At 41.0% G+C, this 23,265-nt stretch overlaps 1 protein-coding gene and 1 long non-coding RNA gene across 4 annotated transcripts in view; one reads left to right on the forward strand and one right to left on the reverse strand.

Moving 5' to 3' along the window:
* The window catches only part of elf1 (E74-like ETS transcription factor 1), a 61,353-nt gene that overhangs the window by 13,529 nt on the left and 24,559 nt on the right, over positions 1 to 23,265 (reverse strand). For all 3 annotated transcript variants that reach the window (XM_086023449.1, XM_086023448.1, XM_086023450.1), the window contains exon 2: positions 4,511 to 4,775. In XM_086023449.1, the coding sequence (XP_085879575.1) occupies positions 4,511 to 4,582 (72 nt within the window). In that variant the 5' untranslated portion in view covers positions 4,583 to 4,775. The remainder of the gene's footprint in view (positions 1 to 4,510; positions 4,776 to 23,265) is intronic.
* Positions 3,761 to 5,340, forward strand: LOC147151729 (uncharacterized). The gene is made up of 3 exons (XR_015085691.1): positions 3,761 to 4,054; positions 4,172 to 4,265; positions 4,367 to 5,340. It is a non-coding gene; the product is annotated as an uncharacterized LOC147151729 (long non-coding RNA).

The following is a 23,265-nucleotide window of genomic DNA, read 5'->3' on the forward strand; positions in this document are numbered from 1 at the left end:
AAGCCCACAAGCTAACAAAAATTAGTTTTCAAAAAATAAAATAAAACATTTGCAGGGCTTCTCAAGAAAAGGCCAAATAATGACGCAGGAGAAGAACACCCAACAACCTCACAGAAAAAGAAAGCAACATTTAAGAGACAACACAGTATAAGCAGTCTTACTCAAAACCACTGTTTTATCACTACAAGTAATTTTCATGTTGCATCAAGCCCGCTCTGCATAACTGTGGAAACAGGCTTGCAATCGTGGCAACGAAACTGACCAAAAAAAAAAAGCAGTGAATACCTTGCTTCCAATTCTAAAATCCTGGGCCCTATTATCGTGGCCGGTGCAAGTCTACCACAAAGTGCGGTCTAACTGCACATGTGTGGAGTTTTCTTTCTTTTAGTATTTTCATACACGAGCGCAGGTAGAAATGGCCGTTTGCGCCATTGTGGGAGTGAACACAGGCAACTTGATTCCTGGCTAATTGAAGTGGCTCTTCTCATTTCCTTTTAATTCAGCGCAGGAGAGGCACGCAGTCTACATGGCAGAAGCATAACGGAGTCACTGGAGTCATTTATAAGGAACTGCAACTCCAATTACAAAGTTGGCTGCTGTGAATGTGGCACTAAGAGAGAATGCCTTCTACCGCCGATTGTGCATCTGTGTGTGACAACCCCCTGCCCACACACACACACACACACACACACACACCCATTGATGTGCCGCGGTCAGGGGCTGCTTTTAAAAGTACATAGATGATCATAACTAGGGCTGCACGATATTGGAAAAAAAAACATGCGATATACAATATGGGTGTTGAATATAGTGATGGATAATATTGCGATATTTAACATTTAAATGAAGAAATTATATTTTATTTTCTAATGAAAGAATTACATTTTTTCATGCAGCAAAAGTAATCAAGCTCAATGTATTCTTAGCTAATTAATTACCTGAGATAATGTTCAACCAGGGGTGGAGCCAGATTGACAGACTGCCCACCCAGTGAGATTCATGAAAAAAAAAAACTTTAAAATTGTTAGTAAATTATTATTAAATGATTTTTGAATTTGTGTTTTGTTGTGTTTATTTTATTGAATATTCAGAATGGCATAATTGTGATTGTCTAATTAAGATCTGAACTTCATATTATTCAATTTGTCATTTTAATTGAATATACGATATGTCAGGACAGGAGGATTGTGCTCAGTGAGAGAAATCTTCAGGCCCACCTTGATTTTTCCCACCCATTAGCCACGTCTGGCTGCGCCCCTGTGTTCAACTATTGGATGACAATGTGCATTTAAGTCGGCATCTGAATGGTCAAATTCAGAAAAAAAGCATACAATTAGATACATACAATTCCATAAGAAACTACTTCATGTCTTTGCGATATGCATAATGCATGCGCCAATATCTCGATATCAATTTTTTTCTATATATTGTACAGCCGTAACAAGCACCATAAAAAAATAATAATAATAATGCATTCAGATAATTTATTTCTACAATGACTTGCAGGGTTTGATGCATGCTGTTATCATAATTATGAATAAAATACGATGACATCCACCACACATATTAGCGGAACGCAGAATCCGTCTGCCAGCGCTTCGATCAAATCCACCAAAATCACATTACGGAACCCACAACTTAGACCTGCTACTAAATGGTCCAGTTTACTTTCTGTCACCAAATTGTCAGGTGCAGAAGCGTGTAATAGAACGACCGATTGCTGTATGGCCCTGCAAGGGGCAGTGCGGTCTGTCAAAGTCCCAAACAAGGTAAACTAGACGTGCCCTGGCATAAAAATTAAGTTGTGCCAGTTTTTATGCCTGGCGCACATGCGGCTGTCGATGAAAATAGAGCCCCGAATCTTTATGAAGTGCGATTTTCTACAGTGACAGCGACAAAAAAAAAGGAGTGTACTAGATATAAGTAACGCATTTCAGGTGTCATTGTTACCCGTTGTCCCAAAACAGAACTGGCTCTTCGTAATTAACTCATCCACTGCCAGACATTTTCAGACCCTCTTTTACCCTAACGTTTGAAAAAATTTGAAAAAAAATATGAATAAGTTCCTGGGATTGAATGGCTGGACTGTGAAAAGACATTTAAATTCGTCAATGGCAGTGAATGAGTTAAACAACTTTATTCAATGGTGAGCTGCATTCACAATATTTTTTTTCTGTCGGCACATCAAAATATAGCTTCACCTGAGACCTGTCATTGCATTTGAATCGAAGAAAATGAAAACTAATACAAAATATAATTAAAAATAGAAATGATAATAGCAGAAGTAGTACATATTATATAAGATGGCATGTGACATTTTAAGGTAATTTCTTGATTCACTTAAGGGAGTTTTGACCATTGACCAACAGAGTTGAAGTGCTCTGATTCCCCCATGCATTAATCATAATCAGTGTAAATACAGCACAAACCGTTGTGAAGGGTTGTTATTATGGGGGCTGAGGGGGTGGATGGAGTTTGTTCAGCAGGGTGGGTGCAGCCAGAAACAAAGCCAGGGGAACAATGCGAGATCACTCGGAAGAATCGTACCATCCACTCTGAACCGGTCGGTCGGGTTGGGCCTGAACAAATGTTCATTGGGGATCCAGTGACAACCCGTCATTCTGGATCCACGTGCAGTCAACATGCAGTCAACAAAAGCACCCAGGAGCCTGCTCCACTGGATCGAGGCGTGGTCGTGGCGACAACCAGACAAGTGTCTACGTGAACAAGTCGATGGAGAGGTGCATACTATATCCTGACGCACAAGTAACTTTTATGACATAAACATAATTGTGCCACACACCCACCGACTCCCTGCGTTTCCTCCCATGCACCCTAACCCCACTGCAGGTTTGTCAGACTTTCCATGTCACTGCCTCCTACTTTTCGAGACGCTCTGAGAGCCTCCCAGTGGCCTTGCTGTTTTAAGTTTTGCCTGCCCTGCCAGGACAAGTCTCACATATATCAACAAGCAGTGTGTCAGCGCAAACAGGGGCCTCCAGGTCACCTCAAAAGTGCAGACACAGAGTCTGTGCCGCTGCGTGATACGTATACTCAAAACAAAATTAAATAATAAAATGGATGGCAGTAAATGACCATAGCGTATGCCAAATGACATGGGATTTTCTCACACACTCCAATTCACAGATCGGCCAAAGTGCAAATAAGAATAGCACTCAAAAGAATAACCTGACCTATCCTAAGCATGTTTGTCAAATCATGGTTTTCTGTAATGCTGCTAATATAGCCATATGCTGTGTTTTGAGGAAAAACATAAACCTAGTGTCCTAGTGTATAATTTTTGTGAGCATTCATGTGTAAAACTATCACTTTCTGGGCCAAATATAGCATTATTATATGACAGTATAATATTGTCACTGGTCACCAGGCATGACAAGTGAAGAGTCTGCTTCTACAAAATTAGGAATGTACAGTGGCACTAGGGTTGCCAACCGTCCCTTAAAAAAACCGAATCGTCCCGTATTTAGGAACGTAAGTACGCGTCCCGTATTGAGTTGTAAAGGGACATTTTGTCCCGTAATATCGTCAGAGTAAAAAATAATGTGTAAAATGTCGATGGAATTAATGGAACAACAGTTCTTGAACACACCACCTCTGCAAAGGCTAACTTCAAAATAAAGCTTACCAAATAATACATTGCGTCATTGATACCAATGATTAGCCTTAGTAAGACTTTTACTTTGAAGTTGACCTCCGTGGTGGCGTAACAGCTAACTTGACTTCCGTTTTCCATGTCTCAACTTGCCACCTACATCAACGCAACGCCATCCCGAAGTCATATTCAGTCGTGAATTTAAGTCGCTAACAAACCGCTAGTTAATTACGCTGTCATCGTATGATACGGCACAAGTCTCCGGCGTTAGTAGCAAGCAGCTGTTATCATTAGCAACAAGTGCCTGGCTGGTACTTCAACAGCTGTTCCTTGCTTTTTTTTTAGACTTCTTTTTCAATATTGTGGAGATTATTTTGTAATGTGCTGTCCATGTGTAAAGGAAGGATTTTTCTACAGACAGACTGCAATTTCAGTGTTTGAGTCAGTATTGATATCACACTCATTCCAAAAGTTTTCAGAATGAATAAAATAAGAACCTTCTTATTTTATACGTGGTACAGTGTATAAAATAACAAGGTATCCTTATTTATTTTTCAGGGAGTTGGCAACCCTAAGTGGCACCCACAGACCTCTGCCAAGACAGAAAAATGCTAACCAAGACCAAGCCTTGGACAGGAATACACATTACAAAGTAAGTCCCAACAACCAAACAATAGTAAAAAGTGAAATTCCTTGTTCCACACAATAATCGAGATCCTTGGTCTACATGTCCCCATTTTTGTGCTCATTGAGAAATCCTGCCTACTGAGCTAACAATCAGACCCGCAGAAGCTTCCGTGGCCATCACAACCATCAAACCACAACAACCTGATTAATCACTTATCAACCATTTGACAAATGGAATCTGAAATTCATCAAGCATTGCACGATACGTACCTGGTTGATTTCATCCATCCCGTTACTGGCAAACTCAAACACCAGTTCATTGGACTGCACAGCGGTGGTCATGGCGGTGGCCACTCTGGCGCTTTCTCCGCACGGACAGCGCCCCCTACAGAGGCCCAACGTGGACTTTCACAATGCAAAATGGCTTCCTAGTCTGGCTTTCTCTTTGGAGACCACGAGCTGAGATTCAGAGGATCAGCCTGGCCCCGCCGGAAGCAGCCTGATCCCGCTCGGGAGCCACCTGAAGCATCCACACCTGCAAGACGAAAAAGACGGGATGAGATCATGGGATTTTTCTACAGACAGACTGCAATTTCAGTGTTTGAGTCAGCGTTGATATCACACTCATTCTAAAAGTTTCAGAGATGTGGAGAGATTAGCTCTGATATCAACACAAACGCACAGTGATAATTTATATGACTAATTTGACCTGCCTCTGACATTCTCGTACACTCACAAATAGGAGGCTCAATGCGAGAGGTAAAATCTCTCTTCATGGAGACAAAAAATAGTCGATTTTGAATGTCAAGCATAGTGGTAATAGTAGTAGTAGTAGTAAACAGTTGTGCACCATTGCAAACCACAACCATATTAAGACAGCTTGTTAAAGTGTCAAACCATAATCTGTGTAAACACTGGGACACAAGGCTGGCTAGAGAATTGCTTTACTGGCAAAAGACAAAGTTCCACGTAATAAATCAGGATTCTTTTGCTTGATTTTGACCACAAATGGAGGAAATGAAATGCAGGACTCGTGGAAAAACCGCAGCACTATGCTGGTATAAGAAATGGTTCCACTCTGCAGCTGGAATTTGATGGGAACATGTAACAAAATCAGGATTGACTTTATGGATTTTGACCTGAATGGCACATAATACGTGTGACACGTTGGGTGATGATAAAAGTAGGTGAGGCTGGAGTTCCACGGTACGGCTGTTTTTTTTTTGTTTTTTTTAATGATAATTCCCACAAAAAAGTGTGTTTTTTTATTGGTAAAAGTTGATAGCTGGTCCTTGACACTTATTTTCTCATTTATCAGGATACATGTTGACATTCACCCAAAACGTGAAAAAATGCACATGAAAATTGGGCAATTATGTCGGAAAAAAGAAACAAGAAGGGCTTCTACTGTATAGCGCATCAAAACAGGATTGATTTTGTTGGAGTTTAACCAAAAACGTGAAATAAGATGCATCAAAATTATTATACTGGGGAAGGAAGGGAATTTGAGTAATTTCCACTAAATCGCTATGCCATGACTTATTTTAAAAATCTGGTTTGCTTTTATTAAAGTTGACCAGTGTGTGGTATTTTGTAAAAAAAAATAAATAAATAAAAAATTGAATCCTATGCTGACGAAAGAAAAAGACAAGCTCTGCTGGCAAAAGAAAGTGTTCTGCTGCACAGCTGGACCTTGACAAGGTTTTTCATTTTCATAAAACCAAAATAGACAAAAATATGCGAACATCTGCTGAAAATGTTTCTTTTTTTCATTGTTACTGAAAACAATGTCTGTCCTGAAAACCCCTCATCATCATTAACGATCCTTTATGATAATTCTCGCTCATGGGCAGCATGTTGTCAGCACATGATCTGCATGAGGCTCGATTGAAGCCTCACCGCACACAAACACCAGGGTCAGAGATCGCCCATGTGATGCTGCGCTGGATACCCTCGGGCTGCTACTGGAGTAGTTGTGAGGGGGTGGGGGAGCTGGGGGGCGTGATAAGGAGTATGTTTGTATGAGTGTGCCAAAGAGGCTGATAAACACAGGCAGGTTTCGATGCAGGAGGACAGCGGTGGGTTGGAGAAAATAGAGCCCAGGACCAAGCGCGCACGCACACACATGCATGCACACGCATGTGCGCGCACACACCTTTCCCAGAGACCAAAGGACTGGTGGAAATGGAGGTCACACACACACATCTTGCTTTTCCCGCTCCTGCAGGGTGGGGAATATTTGCTTTGAACTGTCTTTGTGAACGTTGCACGTCCAAGGTGGAGTCACGCAAGAGGCGGGGTGGAAATTGGCAACAGGCATGCAGAGAAGAGTTGTTATATGTGGATGGGGAGGCGGCTAGTGTGGGGGTGCAGAAAAGTAGCAGTGACAAAAGGAAGGCCTCTTGGTATCTGCGCTGACAAAAGTGGCTTTCAGACTGCAGGAACCAAATCCGGAAGTTCCCTATGTACCTTGGTAGTTTGTGTAATCCCCTTATATGCATGTCATCTGGAGTGTTTGCCTAACTGGGTCCTAGTCTGGTTACTTGAGGTTTCAATCAGTGAGTAAAAGGAGGTGAAGCAAACCAAATAAACACAACAAATGACAACATGTCGGCTGAATGTGAAAAAATCCATCCATCCGTTTTCCGAACCTCGTGTCCTCACATTTGGTTTATTATTAGAGCATCGTTGTATACATACACAAAGCAAGCAGGTTGGCTTTGAACAAACACGGCCCATATTCTTGTCAGGTGTATTTTTTTTTTTAAAAACACAATTTGACTTTGTTGGTTTCGACCAAAACGTGCGAGAGAAATGCTTCACAGAAATTTGGCTGCACAGCTTTTTCTGGCTGGTGTTCTATGCATAATCAAGATTGGTTCTGTTGATTTTGGCCAAAATGTGCAGAAATTTATCTGGAAAAAAGGCTGGTGACAAAGGAAGATTTGCTGAAGCACAAGTTTCGCTATCAAGATAGTCTTTGACGGGCATTGTTTTTGAGTTCTTTGAGAATCAGGATTAATTGTTTTATGCAGATCTGTATTATAGATTAAGCGGTTCAGAAAATGGATGGATGGATGGATTAACTTTGCCGATTTTGACACAATCTGTGCATAAATCAATTAAAAATAGCAGCACAATGCTGGCGAGAGGTTTGCTGCCAAAGGGGGGGGGGTCTGATGGACAAATAGTGTAGATGATCTGAAAAATCTGGAATAATTTGCTACCATGTGCGATTGGTCTATCATGGGCATATTTTTGAAACGAGGGATTCATGTCTATGAGGTTTTAACCAAATGGTACAAAATTCAGTCAAAAAAAATAACAACACTACTGGCAAAAGGAGTTTCTCAAACAGCATTCCATATATCTGTGTGTGTTCCACATCCCGGCATTGAAAAGTATGGTCCAGTTGGCATGGTGCTACTCAGAGAGAGGCATCCATTAGCGAGAAGTAGGCTGCACATTATCCTGCGCGCATGACAACAGCTGCCTTGTCCTGACGAAGAGGCTAAACTGCTGCGTCATGAAGAGATGAGGAAGAAGAGGAGGAGGAGGAGGCCAAAGGGAGGAGTCGCGCCGGGAGGTTTGTCAACACATAATAGCTCACAAAGTAAATAGAGTGGTGGGACCCGAGAGTTTTAAAAGCGTGATTACAGAACCAAATGGCATAGAAGCATCCAAGCATGTCATGTGGAATGTTGACCAGTCTGAACACATGCTCTGAATTACGACGCTAAAAACCTAATAACATGCAAATGCCTTGTCACTTAATCAATGAACAGATGGCTGATCCAAATAAATTGATTGTTCACACAGTGAAGTTAGCAGGCAGGGGATTTGTGTGTGGTTGTGTGTTTGTTTGCAGGATTACATCACAACCCATTCGCATGAAAGTTTGTGGAAGGATGGCGCGAGTCACGCAACAACCCAGAGCAGCTGACATTTTAAAATGTTGCAGTAACCTTATTATTTATCAGAGATGTCCCGGACAGACAGATTTTGGGGACGGAGGACAAGAACTCTTTTAAAAAGGACGGACTAAGCAAGGACGGAAGTGGCTTTTCGCCCGTCCCTGTAATCGTCCCTTAACCGGGTCAAGTATAGTCTGTCATGTTGTGTTGGGTGGGTTCTTTGAAAAAGCAAGACCACTGTTCTCTTCTGCGATACCACGGAGCCGCCTTCTGGACTGACGTAATCTAAGGATGTAAGCACTTTAAAAGGACGAGGACGACGGGGTCGGACGGCGATTATTTTAATGAATAAGGACGGAGGGACGGGGCGGCCAGGGGCCCAGGTCGCGGCCGGAGGGCGGACCGGTAGAATAGGGTAAAGTGCCCATCTCTGGTTTCATGTATGTGTGTGTGTGTACACTATATATATATATATATATATATATACATACACATATAATATGTACACATACATACATATATATATATATATATATATATATATATATATATATATACATTCATACATATCTGAGACATATAGATGTTTAGGTTTGTTGTTTATTTATTTGGGATTTAATTTACAAGGTGTTTTTATTCATTTCAATATATAAATTATGTTATTATTTTTATTTATTTAAACAATTGTATTAGGTTTGTTGATTGTTATAATCCCTTCATGCTATTTAATTTAAAAGATTCATTATTTGGTTAATATTTTACCACATATTTATAAAATTTTGCAAGGGTTGATTTATATATTATTAGGTCTGTTATTTATTTTTTATCTTATGCTGTACTTTATTTATAAAATGTTAAGATAATGTACTTTTTTCCCCCTTTTTTCTTACATTATGGCTTGACAATAACAGGTCATATGCTGCCTCATTCTAGTAAGAGCGCTGTTGATTGCAGAAAGAGATGCTCCCCATTATTGTTATGGTCTTCACTAAACTGATGGATCTAAAGCGGAAGTCAACCCAAACACATTTTTTTAAGAATATGTTCTATGCAGGCCCACTAGTTGAAACATAGCATTGTGATTAATATTGTGTTTGTGCAATATGAGTTAAGCAAAAAACTCCACCTGTTTTTAGCCATCTCTGACTGAAAATGACATCACACACCCTCAGGGCTCAGATAACGACCAATCATAGCTAGCTTCAGAAAACAGGTGAGCCGTGATTGGTCGTTATCCGGGCCCTGAGGGCCTGTGATGTCATTTTCAGTCGACAGGAGTGACAAAATGGCCGCCCCCTAAAAACGGGTGGATTTTGCTGCTTAACTCATTTTTCATATTAATCGTATTGCCTTGTTTCAACTAGTGGGCCTGCATAGAAAAAAATATGTTTGAGTTGACTTCCCTTTTCATTTTTTTTTTTTTTTAGAATGTTTAAACTCATTTGTCATCCTCTTTTTAAGGAGGTTCCCATCCTACATGCCTAACACCAGCAATATGCAACATGATAAGTGTCCAATAGTCCAGCTTTAGGCTCACAAGTCCAAAAGTCAAATGTGCTCAGTATACTGTAAGAGCGCAGGAACATGCATTATATTTGGCTTGTCTGTAATTACTGTTGACTGACAGGTTCTTTAGTCAAGATTATCAGCAGTTGTGGCGCTATAAATAGACTAAAATCACATCAGCTGCTGGCATTGTAAACTTCCCATAACAGATATGCACAAAGGACTGATAGCCTCCAGCAAATTTAATTTAACGGAGCACTGATTTAACGGACGCAAACGCCAGGCCGCCCAGGAAATTGCTGCAATCGGTTTGGCGCTAACGTTAATCTAAATTTAAAAGTGCGCAGTTTTGTTTTTCCTTCAGGTTGAATCGATTGTTTATAGGACTTTTTGGCTGTTATGCGGAGGCCGAAGCGTCATATGCAGCACACAGCGTTCGGCTCCACCCCGAACAGCATGGCGACTGTTGTTGCCAGTTGCAATAACAACCAATTAGAGTCAGGATACATGAACAAATGGAGCGTTCCCAGAAGGCCCTACATACACACACACCCTCTTTTTTTTTTCTTTTTTTTTGCTTTATTCTCCTCAGCTGAGCTCATTGTTGACCATGAAAGGAGGCAATTTAAACCAGCAGAATGACTGTGCAGTGACTCACTCTGCATGTGGTGAGTGCAAACATTGTGGGATGCAAGACTGAACGACCCAGGCAGGCAAATCTTGACTTATCAGCCTTTTTGGGCTCAGGTTACAAAGAAAAGAGATGCTTTTCTATCAGATTCCATTTTGAAGGCGATGGAGATAGGAGACAAAAGGCTATTCTTCTGTGTTCATTTTTTTTCTCTCTCTCTCACAGGTCAGAGACTGAACACCTGCATTGGGAGTAGCTTGAAGAGGTTTGAACCATAGCCGAGTTATAGAAACAGCTTGCAGTGCTGAACTATTCCAATAATATAATTATTCATCTTGGAGTCATTGCAACATATCATGCACTGTTAGGACTATTTCAGTATCACTGCTCGTTTTAACGGCAGCATATAATTCGCTTGGATATTACAGTGTTTGTTTTAGAAGCAGGTGTGTACTGAATCCTACATACCAGCTGACTTCGGACAGGTACAGCCTGGACTGGTCGCCAGCCAAACACAGGACAGGCATAGACAAACAACTATTCACACTCACCTTCACACCTAAGACCATTTAGAGTTGATAATGAACATGCATGTTTTTGGGGTGTGGGACGAAACCAGATTAGGCAGAGAAAACATGTAAACTCCGCAAAGGAGGGTCAGAACCTGGATTCGAACACTCAACCTCAGAGCTGAGGCGGCTGTGCTAACCACTCAACCACTTTGCACCATATCATACCCTTGTAACTAAGCTTTACACGATCAGGATTTTGGAGCCGATCAATGAACGGTGAGTTTAAATAAAACGATAACCGATCCGATCATAAAATGGATCAATCTACCCAATCTAGTTAAACAAATTGTTTATTTACTGTATAGTCGACCACAATACTCCAAATTTACCGGATTATAAACAATGGTAGCATAAAACATCTCTGAATGAATGACATTGTGTTTGCTGGAATGTCTTATTTTGCGGATCTGCCCAATGACGTCATTGATCGATCATTAAATTATGACAATACAACCGATCACCGATTTTGCATTAAAAAATGCAAATTATCTGCCAATCCGATCCAGCCGATTAGTTTTGTCATATTTGGTCTGTGTTTTGTTATCTCATTGTTTCTGTGTCTGTCTCATCATTGATTATTTTGTCCAACTGTGTGCATTCCAATCCCCAGTGTTAGCCAATCAGGTCCCTCCTATCTCATGTGTCTTGTCCAGGTGTTTCCGTTGTCTCTTCAGTATGCTTGTATTTAAGTTCCTAGTTTTTGTTCCGTCCTGGTTGGGTCATTGTCTATGTCTATACTGTCCTAGTCTGTCTGTGCCTTAGTGGAGTGAAGTCTCGTTGGTGCGATTATTGTTTTGTCTCGTTCACAACAAGCTTAAATTCCCCGCTCACGCCAAGCCTTGCTTCCCCGTTCACGCCGATCTTCGCTACCCCGGTCCAAGTCCTGGCACGCTAACCCGGTCAAGTCCTGCCACGCTACTCCGGCTACTTTGGGGTTTCCGCATTAGAGACATCCCATTAACATGAAATTTTTTAAAAAGACAAAATTGGACATTTTTCACAGGACAGCCTTCAAGACAGGACAGTCTTTGAAGTACTGCAGCATATCATGCACTGTCTTGACAATTGCAGCATAAATAGGCATCGCAGATTAGCGTGCACTCCAGTAATTATGATACAGTATATCATTATTACATACATACTGGACATTGTTATTCATTAAGCAGGCATCACAGCATATCGTGCATTGTTTTGACTATTCTAGCATCAATGTTTGTTCTGAAGGTCTCGCAGCATACTCACTATCATGAGTATTATAAATCGTTATGTCATTGGTTGGTTGGGAGACATCTCACGTCATGCACTGTTGTCACTATTCCAGTATTAGTATTTGTGTTGGAGGCCTCACAGCATATCATGCACCACCATGAGTCTTACGGCAAAGTCAAAATACTTCTATGATGAACCGACAACAAAGATAAAGTGGTACCATCCAACAAATAGTCAGCTTGTCTGTTTGTTAAAAAAAAATAAAATAAAAAGTGAAAAATAAGCCTGTCAAGACAACTTTGTGAGTGGAACACATCACTTGAGCCAACAATTAAATAACAGAAACGATATTATGAAAATCTAAATCAGCCAACTTGTTTCACTGAAATCTAGTGGGAAGCAGCTGCTATGCATTACTCATTCCATTCGTTGTCAAGCTGACAATGAGTAATTCAATTGTTTAGCCAAACTATGGTAGTATACTCCCTTTGAGTTTATCCAAAAGTCTGCTTCAATGGGACTAAGCCAACAATGTGATTTTTCACTGGTGTCATATAAAGACATTGACTGACACATGTGGCTGTCACCCAGACACTCGACCAACAAAGAAAAACATTTCCATGAAAAGAAAAAAAACCTTTCCTAAAGTATGCTGGCAGACACCATATGGGCTTTCCACCACCATGTTATTGAACATTGTCAGCACAGGCGCTGTTTTTGCAGGATCTGCCGGGTTCCTGTCAAGGAAATGACTCAATGAAATGACGCTCATTGCTGGAGCTCGGCGATAGCCAGTGTGGGTAGTGTGGGATGGAGATCATCAGTCTTTGGACAGCGGCTCCCCGCTCCTTTTCTTTTGGCAGCTTGTAGTCGCTTGTCACAAAACTATGCAACAAGTAACAAGCGTCAGGGAAAATTCTGGCGCTCTCCTGGGCAAAGCATGACTCAGCTCATGAATGAAAACATAACGTTACGTCAATATGCAACAAAACGAGACCTCTGGATCCAGATTAGAATCTTTCCGATGTAACGGACTGTTATTTGGGTTATCTCGTTTATACATTTTTATCAACACATTTCATTACATTTTAGGCATAGTGTCCATTCATCCAGCCATGTTCTGTGCACGCTCACTTAGGTTGCGGGTTAGCTGGAGCCCATCCCAGCTGACGTTGGTTGAGAGGCTGAATGCACCCTGGACTGGTTGCCAGCCAATCCCAGGGCACGGAGGGACAAACAATTACTGCCACCAAAATTCACACCCATGGACAAAAAGCAGTCAATTACCCAAAATATTGGAATGTGAGAGGAAACTGGGAGAAAATCCACACATCAAACCTACGACCTCTGGACGGCGAGGTACTTGGGCTAACCACTCGTCTACTGTGCCACCGTTGCATGATGTATAAAATCAAACAAAAATTGACAAAAACTCTTATTCTGATTCTTCCTTTCCCCGTGTCCCACCACTTCACAAAAATAGCGTTTACAAGAACCAGTTACCTAGCAAACAAGTTAAAACGGAATATTTATCTTAATACAGATCACAGAAGTCCATTGAGCAGAATGGTATTGCCTAATTTAAGAGGACAATATACCTTGCACAAAATTAACTAGTGCTTTGTACAGCCTTATGCTACGTTCAGATCAAATGCAAGGTGAGCGTTTCTGGCGGTGCGAATCAAACAAATCGCCTCGCGGCAACCAATCGACTTTGGCAATGTACTACATCATACACAGCGTCCTATGCAAGTGGTTTTTGAGTTGAGATTCTAGAACAATGGAGGAAATAAATGCATCGTGGTCTACAGTCACCCGGAGTTCCACAACAAGGCCAGCTATCAATACCTTACTAGTTCACATGTAGCAACAGCACAAGCACAAACACACACACAGTGTGGAGAAATAAAAATAATTTTTAAAGTTTATGAATACCAAAACATAAAAAACACAGCCAGCTCCAATACTAGCCAGGACCGAGCCAAAAAAGGATCAGGCTTGGAGAATGGGGAGCGAGGAAGTTGGAGTGGATTGACTCGTTTACAGCTGACCAACTGTCAACCAAAATACCATTTATATCAAATACCACCAGCCACCAGATTCACGCGCGATGTTCCAATTTTTTTTTTTTTTCCTGCTGGTGGAGCCCCTCCTGTTCTCTGCTCAAAAACAACCCCCGCGAGCAAACGCACGCGACACACACAAAGTGATGCGGTATTTCATGTTCGGTCTGAACGTAGCAGACTTGCTTGTAAAACCACAACATGTCTCACCATGCAAACTGCAAATGACAATCAAGTGGCGTAAAGGGCTCGCCAAACTATGGCAGCGAGCCACGCGGCTGCGCTGACGGCTAACTGCATCTCCAGAAGCCTAATGGCATTTAATGAACAGCAGCAGGCCCATCAGAGCCTCTCATCAGAGGGCATTCGAGGCCGGCATGCTGTGCCGGGGCCAAAAAGACGAGTGGAATTTAATCTCATCTCCTACGAACCTTGTACTTTTCCACTCAGGCTAAGAGAGAGACAGAGAGAAGGACGCATGCTTCTTTTAAACAGCAGTTGTCTGTATTCACTGACAAAGTGGCTGTTTAAAGGAAGATGAGGCCTCTGTTGTACACACAAAAATAATGTATACATAGAGTGTCCTCCAAAAGTATTGGAATGACAAGGTCAATTCTTTCTTTCTGTTGTATGATGAAGGCATTTGGGTTGCAGATCAAAAGATGAATAAGAGACAAAAGTTCATAACTTTAGCTTCTACTTCATGTTATTTACATCTAGATGTGTTAAACAACTCAGGACAGGATGCCATTTGTTTGAAGCAACCCAATTTCAAGTGTGCAAAAGTATTGGAACATGTGATTGATGGGCGTTTCTCGCTGCTCAGGTGTGTTGCCTTCTAGATTGAATGCTTCAACATTCGATGGTGCTTGTTTTAGGCTTTGGGTTTCACCTGTGAAAACTGCATTTCGTCGCTGTCATGTGAAAAACACTTATCGCCATTTTTTTTCATTTTCTTATTTTTACCTGAATCGTGTTTCCGCGTTACGGAAATCGCATTCAAGTGTAAATTTAAAAAGTTTCCAAAATTGGAGATAAAGTGTTTTTCACAGGACAGCGGCGATTTGCTGTTTAGAAAACATGACGACCATAGAGCTGTCAATGGGAGAAAAGCTAACTATTTTGAAGCTGAGAGAAGAGGGACAATAGATCAGAGCTATTGCACATTGGGCATAGCTAATACAATAATTTACAATGTCCTGAAAGAGAAAGAAACTACTGGTGCACTGAGCAAGAGACGTCGAACAGGTAGGCCAAGGGTATCAACAGAAGTTGATGACAGCAACATTGTGAGAGCTGTGAAGAAATACCCACAGAGAAGAGTCAGTGACATCACTGCCAACCTCCACAGGGCAGGGAAAAATGATCACAATCCAGCAAAACAGCACCTAATCTACTCTTTACAATGTTTCACAAGATGGGAGAATACAGAAAGAGGCCTCTTCGACAATTCCTCATTGCACAATCTTTCTAAATCATCCAGCGACCTATAAGTCTTGTCCTCTCTGCACGATACTCTCCAGCTCATTCTACCGGTTTTCAATGGGGTTGAGGTCTGGGATTGAGATGGCCCGGGGACGAGTTTGATGTTGTGTCTGATGACCCATTTCTACAATTTTCAGTATGAGAGTATGCTTCTGCAATAAAATGTGAATTTGTTTTAAGGCTTTTGACACATCTTAATTAGTGGTTCCAATAATTAAGGAGGGTACTGTATACTGTATGTGTGTGTGTGTCTGTGTTTATGTGTGTAAGAAATAGGGATAGCAGGACTGGGTGATATGGCTGAAAAGTATGTCACGATTAAGTATTTCATATTGGTCAATAAAAACAAGACAGGTCATTTTATTTGAACAAACTATTCAACCTGTAATAAGAGGTCAACGCAACTATGCTAAAGCCAAATAAACAGGTCAATATAAAGATCAAATAAAATGCAATGTGCTTAGTAGGACTGGGCGATGTCAGACTCAGTATGGATAATTACAGATTTTTTTTAAATTAGAAAAACAATTACATTGATTAAAATGAAAATAAATAGAGCACAACTATCAAGAGGGAAAATACCATTCACACTATCTGATAGTAAAACACATTTTCAAGGAATGTACACTGTTGTTGTGTACATTGTAATGTAGTGTAATGTGCAAAAGTTCTTAACATCCATGCTCCTCCAGCAGTGCACCGTAAATGCTTATTTGCGGAAGATGCGGCTCCATAGCTGTATCGTTGATACATTTACAGCTACAGCTAATTATTTCATTTTCTGTTAACTTTATAAGAGATTCTACTGACTCTTGGAACACTCTGCACCTTTTGTTTTAGTTTGAAATAAAAACAAAGTGAAATTTAAACATTTCTTTCATTTTGAAATTTTGGAGAACTTTATATACTGTCGAAAACTGTAGGGTGCTATTGTTTAAGTTTTCATTTACATTTAGGACATGCTGATGACCCTGAAATCCCTGAACTTTGTAAGAATTTTACAACAAAAATGAAAAAAAAAAAATAAAAAATAATAATAATAATAATAATTAGCAGAGCTGGGCACTTTTTTTGCTGGTCCGTCCTCCATCCGCGACCTGGGTACCCTTCCGTCCTCATCCTTCTGTTCTTATTCATAAAAATGATTGTCGTCCCTTTAATGCGCTTCTGTCCTTACATCCCGTCCGTCCGCCCCCCCCAATGCCGCAGCATAATTTCCTATGCACATCCACTTACTGGCTGGGCATATCATCAGTGGATTGAATTGTTTCCAACTGTTTAACTAAGACAGCTTTTTATCTGCCAGCGACCACCGTCGTGAGGTGATGATGATGATGAAGATGTTGATGATGAAGATGACGATGATGACTGGAGCAAGCCAGGGGACATCACGAGACTATTTTAAGATTGCGTTATAACACAATACTATTGGGATTTGTTGTACGTTTGGACTTTTTATTGCGTTATTTCTCAATAAAAATAATTATTGCAAAATAATTGACGAAAACCTACCCCCTTGCTTAGTCCGCCCTGTTTAAAAGAGTTCTCGTCCTCCATCCGACCGTCCACAAAATGGCGTCCGTCTGGGACGGCCAGCTCCGGGCCTATCTCTAGTAAGTATGCCACACACGCTTGCGCGCACATGCACTTCTTCTTTGGTGGTTCGCCATTGTCTTCTTTGCTCATTTGGCCAACAAGGTTGACAAAAACGGTCTTTGTGCACTCAAAACACACTTTTGCGCCCCAGATTTTCTCTTAGCTGCTTGTAATTGTGTCACGTCATACTGTAGCCCTTGCCTAAAGCACACAGAATGCCGGGGTCAGTGTTTCCTTCCTGATTTTTTTTGTATTAATTATATATTCGGCACAATTTCTATTGATATTGATCAGGTGTCTAACACTGTATACATTGATACTGAATTATTATCCGGACATAAGGGATAGTATAGAGACATAGAGCAAAGCATAAGCAACATCCAGAAACTGACCTGCGAATTAGGCACTGGCAGGAAAACCATCGCAGAGCAGCTACTTCCTGTCTGTTAAACCACACTCTGAGCAACATGTGTACACGGAAACTTCTTGACATCCCCCGCGCTTCCTTTGCAAACAGCACGTTGCCCTCGCGTAATATAATTTCCACAAATAATTCTAAAGGGCAAAGTGGCAATATATATTCAATATCCCATTAAACAAAAACCTAACTAATCATCCACACGTAGACAACAAAAGACACACACAACCACAGAAAAAAAACAACGTAAGAGGATGAGAAGATCTGCATTTGGCTGCTTAATTTTACACATTAATAATGTAGATAAAGTGAATTTACTAAATTGAAAATAAATGGATAACTTAAAATAAAGCATTCAAATCATGTTCACAAGATGGCTTGACAATGTATGAAGCAAACAGAAGTTCATTTCTCCAAATGTAGCAAGGGGCCGTGTGTCACAAGGACAGGAAATTGCAGATAGCTTCTTCTGAAAATGCCCTCAAACATTAGTTACACCGGCACATGCCAAGAGGTAGCATCTGGATCTTGTCAGGAATATATTTTCCTGTCATGCAGTCAGCATCCAAAAATCCAACTGTAAATGTAGTGATATTTTACAAGAGACACTTTTAAGATAAAGAAAAACTGAAACTGAGAAGATATGAGGATGGGAGAAAATCTCTCCCTGAACTCCTTTTTCTATGCCAGTACTCGATAGTAAATGCTCCTCGTAGTTGTGCCATTGTGCAGATGTACTTTGAAGACAGATTTTGAAGCCTTTCAAGCACCTTAACAGCTTTGTTGACGTCAATGCTTTCACTTAATTTCTCGGTTATCTAACAAGCCAACAGTTGAGTGAGATAGCTAGGATAGAGATAGGTTGTGTGATTTCAAGCACTTTATGCATAAATTGGACTAGAAAAGACACACAAACATGTGTGTCAATATGAATTACTGGTTTACTGATGACTACTATATATTTAAACATAGCGATGACGCAAAGCGGGAGTGTGTGTGTTGCCTGCTGATCTCGTTCTTGTGGGCATATTTGAGATGCTTCATCCTTAAGGTGCTGTTGTTAAGGCTTGATTATGTGTGTGCGAGCAATGCGATGCGTGACCTGACATGGAAAGTCGTATTCTCTTCTAGTTATACACTACAAATTCAGACAATTATGAAAATCTATCATCTAATATTTGAATATCTATCATCTCCAGAGTGAACTGACGAGAATTGAAGGCGAACACGAGCAATGTTGCATGGCCAATGAAAGACGGATTTCTCGTCAGTGTTTATGTTTGTATGTAAACATATCCGCAGCAAACTCTAAAATGGGCTTGAGTAAAAAAAAAATTTTTTTTAAACATGACAAATAACATTCCTGATTGTTAACCTGATGCCAGTGTGGAAATATCAGCGACATCTATGAACTTTGCTGTCTTTTTTGCGCTCAGATGGCATAATGGGAAGGCGGGGCCCGGGAAGCGGGTACCAGGTTGCTGCCGCTGCATACCAAACAGGTCTGGACACAGGCGAGCTGGCTGATGTGTCCACCCATAATGAGACACGTCGCAATGTGGAGCAAACACGACACGCCCTCACGGAGAGGAGAGATCCAAGTGAACCTGTTTTCCTGCCCCTCGGAAACGTCACACACTCTGGGGTCAAGCTTGCGCTTTAAGGTTATAGAAGCTGTTTTGTCCTTCAGTATTTTATGGGCTCAAAGGGGAAATCAACCCAAAGATATTTTTTTCAAGAATATGTTCCCAGCAGGCCCACTAGTTGGAACACGGCATTCTGATTAGTATTGCGTTTGTGGAATTTGAGTTAAGCAGCAAAATCCACCCCTTTTTAGCCATCTCTCCCAAAAATGACATCACAACTGCTCAGGACTTGGGTAACGACCAATCACGGCTCACCTCATCTTCAGAAAACAGGTGAGCCGTGATTAGGCGTTACCTGAGGCCTGAGCAGTTGAGCAGTTGTGATGTCATTTTCAGTCGACGGAAGTGACAAAATAGCCGTCCCCAGAGATGGTTAAAAACGGGTGGATTAACTCTTATTCCACAAACACAATCTTTATCAGAATGCCTTGTTTCAACTAGTGGGCTTGCATAGAACATATTCTGGAAAAAAATATGTTTGGGATGACTTCCCCTTTAACGATGGTCTATAATGAGCTTCACGCCTAATAGAAGTAAAAAGTTTTAATACAGCCTATTTTTTTTTTTTTGGAGTGCTTGTCCTCATTAGGGTCATGGGTGAGTTGGCGCCAACCAAGCTAACTTTGGGCGAGAGGCAGGGTACAGTCCGGACTGTTCGCCAGCCAATCGTAGGACACTTATGGACAAACAAGCAATCACACTTTACAATCACATCAATGTCCAATTGATGGTCTTCGAGAAAACCTAACATTCATGTTTATTGGAATGAGTGAGGAACCAGAATCAAATGAGAAAACCCCACGCAAGCACAGGTAGAAACTCCACAAAGAAACACAGCCGTCTGCGCCCGGACCCAAATCCCAAACCTCAGACTTAATTTTCAAGTACAGTATGACAGAACACGATGCATTTGTCACTGTTCTGTCACCCTGCACACTCTACTGCGAGGCCAATGCCAAGCACAATACACATACACCAAAACATCACCCACGCCACAGCGTTGGCAAGTACAGGAAACAATCATGTTATGTTTGTGTCGCTCATCAGAAGATAATCTGAGCATCCAACAAAATCCAATGCTGCTTGTGTTTGGGCGGTATTATGTAAATTAGCTCAACTGAAAAATCACAACGTGACAAAATTCAGAACTGCTTGCTCACAGACACATCTTCAGAAATCACCAGATCACCGAAAATAGTACTTGGCTGCTTGATTTCACACTTGATTTAGTGAGCAGGTACTCCAAACAACCCAACATCAACCACTATTCCACCGCTACTGAATTAATATCAGCTCTTGTCCTCTCATCCCCCACTTCAGGACTCACGGAGACAGCTTAGCTTATCTGATTTCACACCACTTGATATAGGTCAGTGTGGTATTGGTTGTCGCTGGCCAATACATTCTATCGAATCTTCGTGCCTGTAAAGCATAGCACTAAAGTGCTGCGTCATCACTCTGCTGCATACTTGAAAAGCGGTGGGAGGAGTGGAATGGGAGGGAGGTGAAACTGTAAAGTAACAAGTCAACAGGTCATGACGGTTAACTCATTCTTCCAACAATATGCCCCCCCCCAAACCCCTCACCCTCAGTCCAAACTAATTCACGATGCCGAACACAGTTCAATCACCCACCTCTTTGAAGAAGTACAGGGATGGTGCCGGTCAATATTTGCCAAAGGTTTCATGAAGTACGGAGCTTTATGGCGCTCAGGTGACAATGAACCATAATAAAGTTCCTGCTTGAAGCCTTGTGTAACCACACATTGACACCAGTGTTAATGTTTAACAGATTGCAATAATTGCGTTTGATTAAGACAGATCCCTTGCTCGGTAAAATGTCTTTATTGTTAACAGCTGGCTGGACCGACAACAACCCTTGAACGAAGAGGGTCTGACAGAGGGGGGTCTTTTTCTGATGACAATCCCCTATGCAAAATACACAAAGGTAAACAAGGAGTGGCTGTTGCCCAGCGACCAACACAGGGAGAGGCCTCATGAGAAGGAGAAAGCAGGTGGGCTTCACGAAAGACCCGCTTTCCACAGAGTGGACCGGGACTTCGAAACAAAACGTATGCACATTTGTGAAGCAAATTAAATTAAATATGCTTAACATTCATTTTCAACAGCTGCATCTGCTCCCAGAAACCACTCGACAGAGGCATTACCTGCATTAGCGAGCTAATAAAATAACAATTCATATCAGGCTAGTAGTGCTAAGACTGGCACCATTCTATCAGTGTTCCAAAAATTTGTAGACATTTAGAATTTGAAAATTAGTATTATTAGTTTTCCAGGATTAGGGCTGCAAAATTCCAGAAATACTGAAAATTGGAAACTGTATGGGAATTAACAGGAATCTATGGAGAAAAAATGTGAATAAACCGGCAATTTACTAAATTGACGCATGGCTCTTAATTGGGAACCGAAATATATTTAGGGATGAAATGTATTTTAGCAGACTCCCGACTAAAACAACCAGATTTAATGCAATGGTACCTTGGTTTACAAGTGCCCCAGTTGCCAAGTTTTTGGAGTGCCAAACCGTTGCTTGGTCAAATTTTTTGCTTTGTGTTACAAGCAATAAGTCACCACTCGAGTGACGTGAAAAAATACAATGGAACAATTAATGTACTGCAAAGGCCTTGCATATGGGAAAGGAGAGCTACATCTATCTATTCTGCAAGGAGGTTTGCTTATGACAAACCATTAAGATAATGAATGAATGCATGAATGTTTTACCTCCCCATTCATTTTTCAAGTGTTATTCTAAATTTGAAGATTATGGTATTCTTGAAACATTAAACTCATTCACTGCCAAGGACATATTTATTTGTCTTTTCACAGTACAGCCATTCAATCCCGGGAATTTATTTGTATTTTTTTCTATTTTTTTCAAACGTTAGGGAAAATGTCTGGCAGTGAAAGAGTTAAAAAAAAAAATACAAATAAAACCTCTGTTGCCAAAGTGTGACATCTGGCACCAAAATGTATTGATTTGATCGCCAGAGAGCTAAAAAAGTCAAGTTTATGAAAAAAAAGAGTTTAATGCTACACTACATGAACTATATTAACATCAACAGACATCACTCACACCTCACAGATATCTTAGGCTAGGTTCACACCGCAGGCAAATGTGACCCAGATCAGATTTTTTTGCCCATATGCGACCAGTATCTGATTTTTTTTATGACACTCTGAACGGCGCAAGTCCAACTTTCATGTGTGGCCCTAGATCGGATAGGTATACGATCTTTTCCAATGCGACGGCAGTATGAACGGCCAGGTCGCATATATCCGACATTGACTTCATCCGGAGCCCAAAATGCGCTCAGGTAAAGTGCTGGCAGAGCAGGGGGATCGAATCTGAAAAGTTGTTTTGAGTAAAACAACGCCACTACAGATTTTTATCCATACAAGTACAAAAAACATACAAGTGAAAGCGTCTGCTTTAAAACAACTTCGTTTTTGCCTCCGGTTAATTTGAAACACTGCCGGTATCGCAAAATAACAGACTTCTCTTATTTCACTCATTCGACCGCCTGCCCCTCTGGTAGCATACAAATGTGACATCACGCATTGGGGGGTCTGTTAGAATCACTGAATATATTTTAGAAGTACAAATGCTGCACCTTGCTTTATTACAAATGTACATTCATGTGAATACAGTATGTATCCCATGTCTCACTCTCACGAGCACAAAGAGCTATAAAAATAGGCTGTTTATTCATATGTAATACATATGTATTTTGTTTGTATTTGTTACTACAGATACTTCGCAAGTGATGATTTACATATGAATAATTTTCCATCCAAGTGAGTGTTCAATTCTTTAGAATTACAAAAAAAATTGCGCTTATTTTGGATTTTGTGGAAGCTTACCACATAAAAGCAAAGTAGCCAGCCGCGACTAAAGCTACAGATAATGATAGCAACGAAGACGCTGATGTAGCGAGCCATTGCAAAGCTCTTCGCCAAACTGAACT

This window comes from Filicampus tigris, chromosome 2 (genome assembly GCF_054856515.1).
Source record: "Filicampus tigris isolate MCC_2025a chromosome 2, RoL_Ftig_1.0, whole genome shotgun sequence".
Classification (NCBI taxonomy): Eukaryota; Metazoa; Chordata; class Actinopteri; order Syngnathiformes; family Syngnathidae; genus Filicampus; species Filicampus tigris.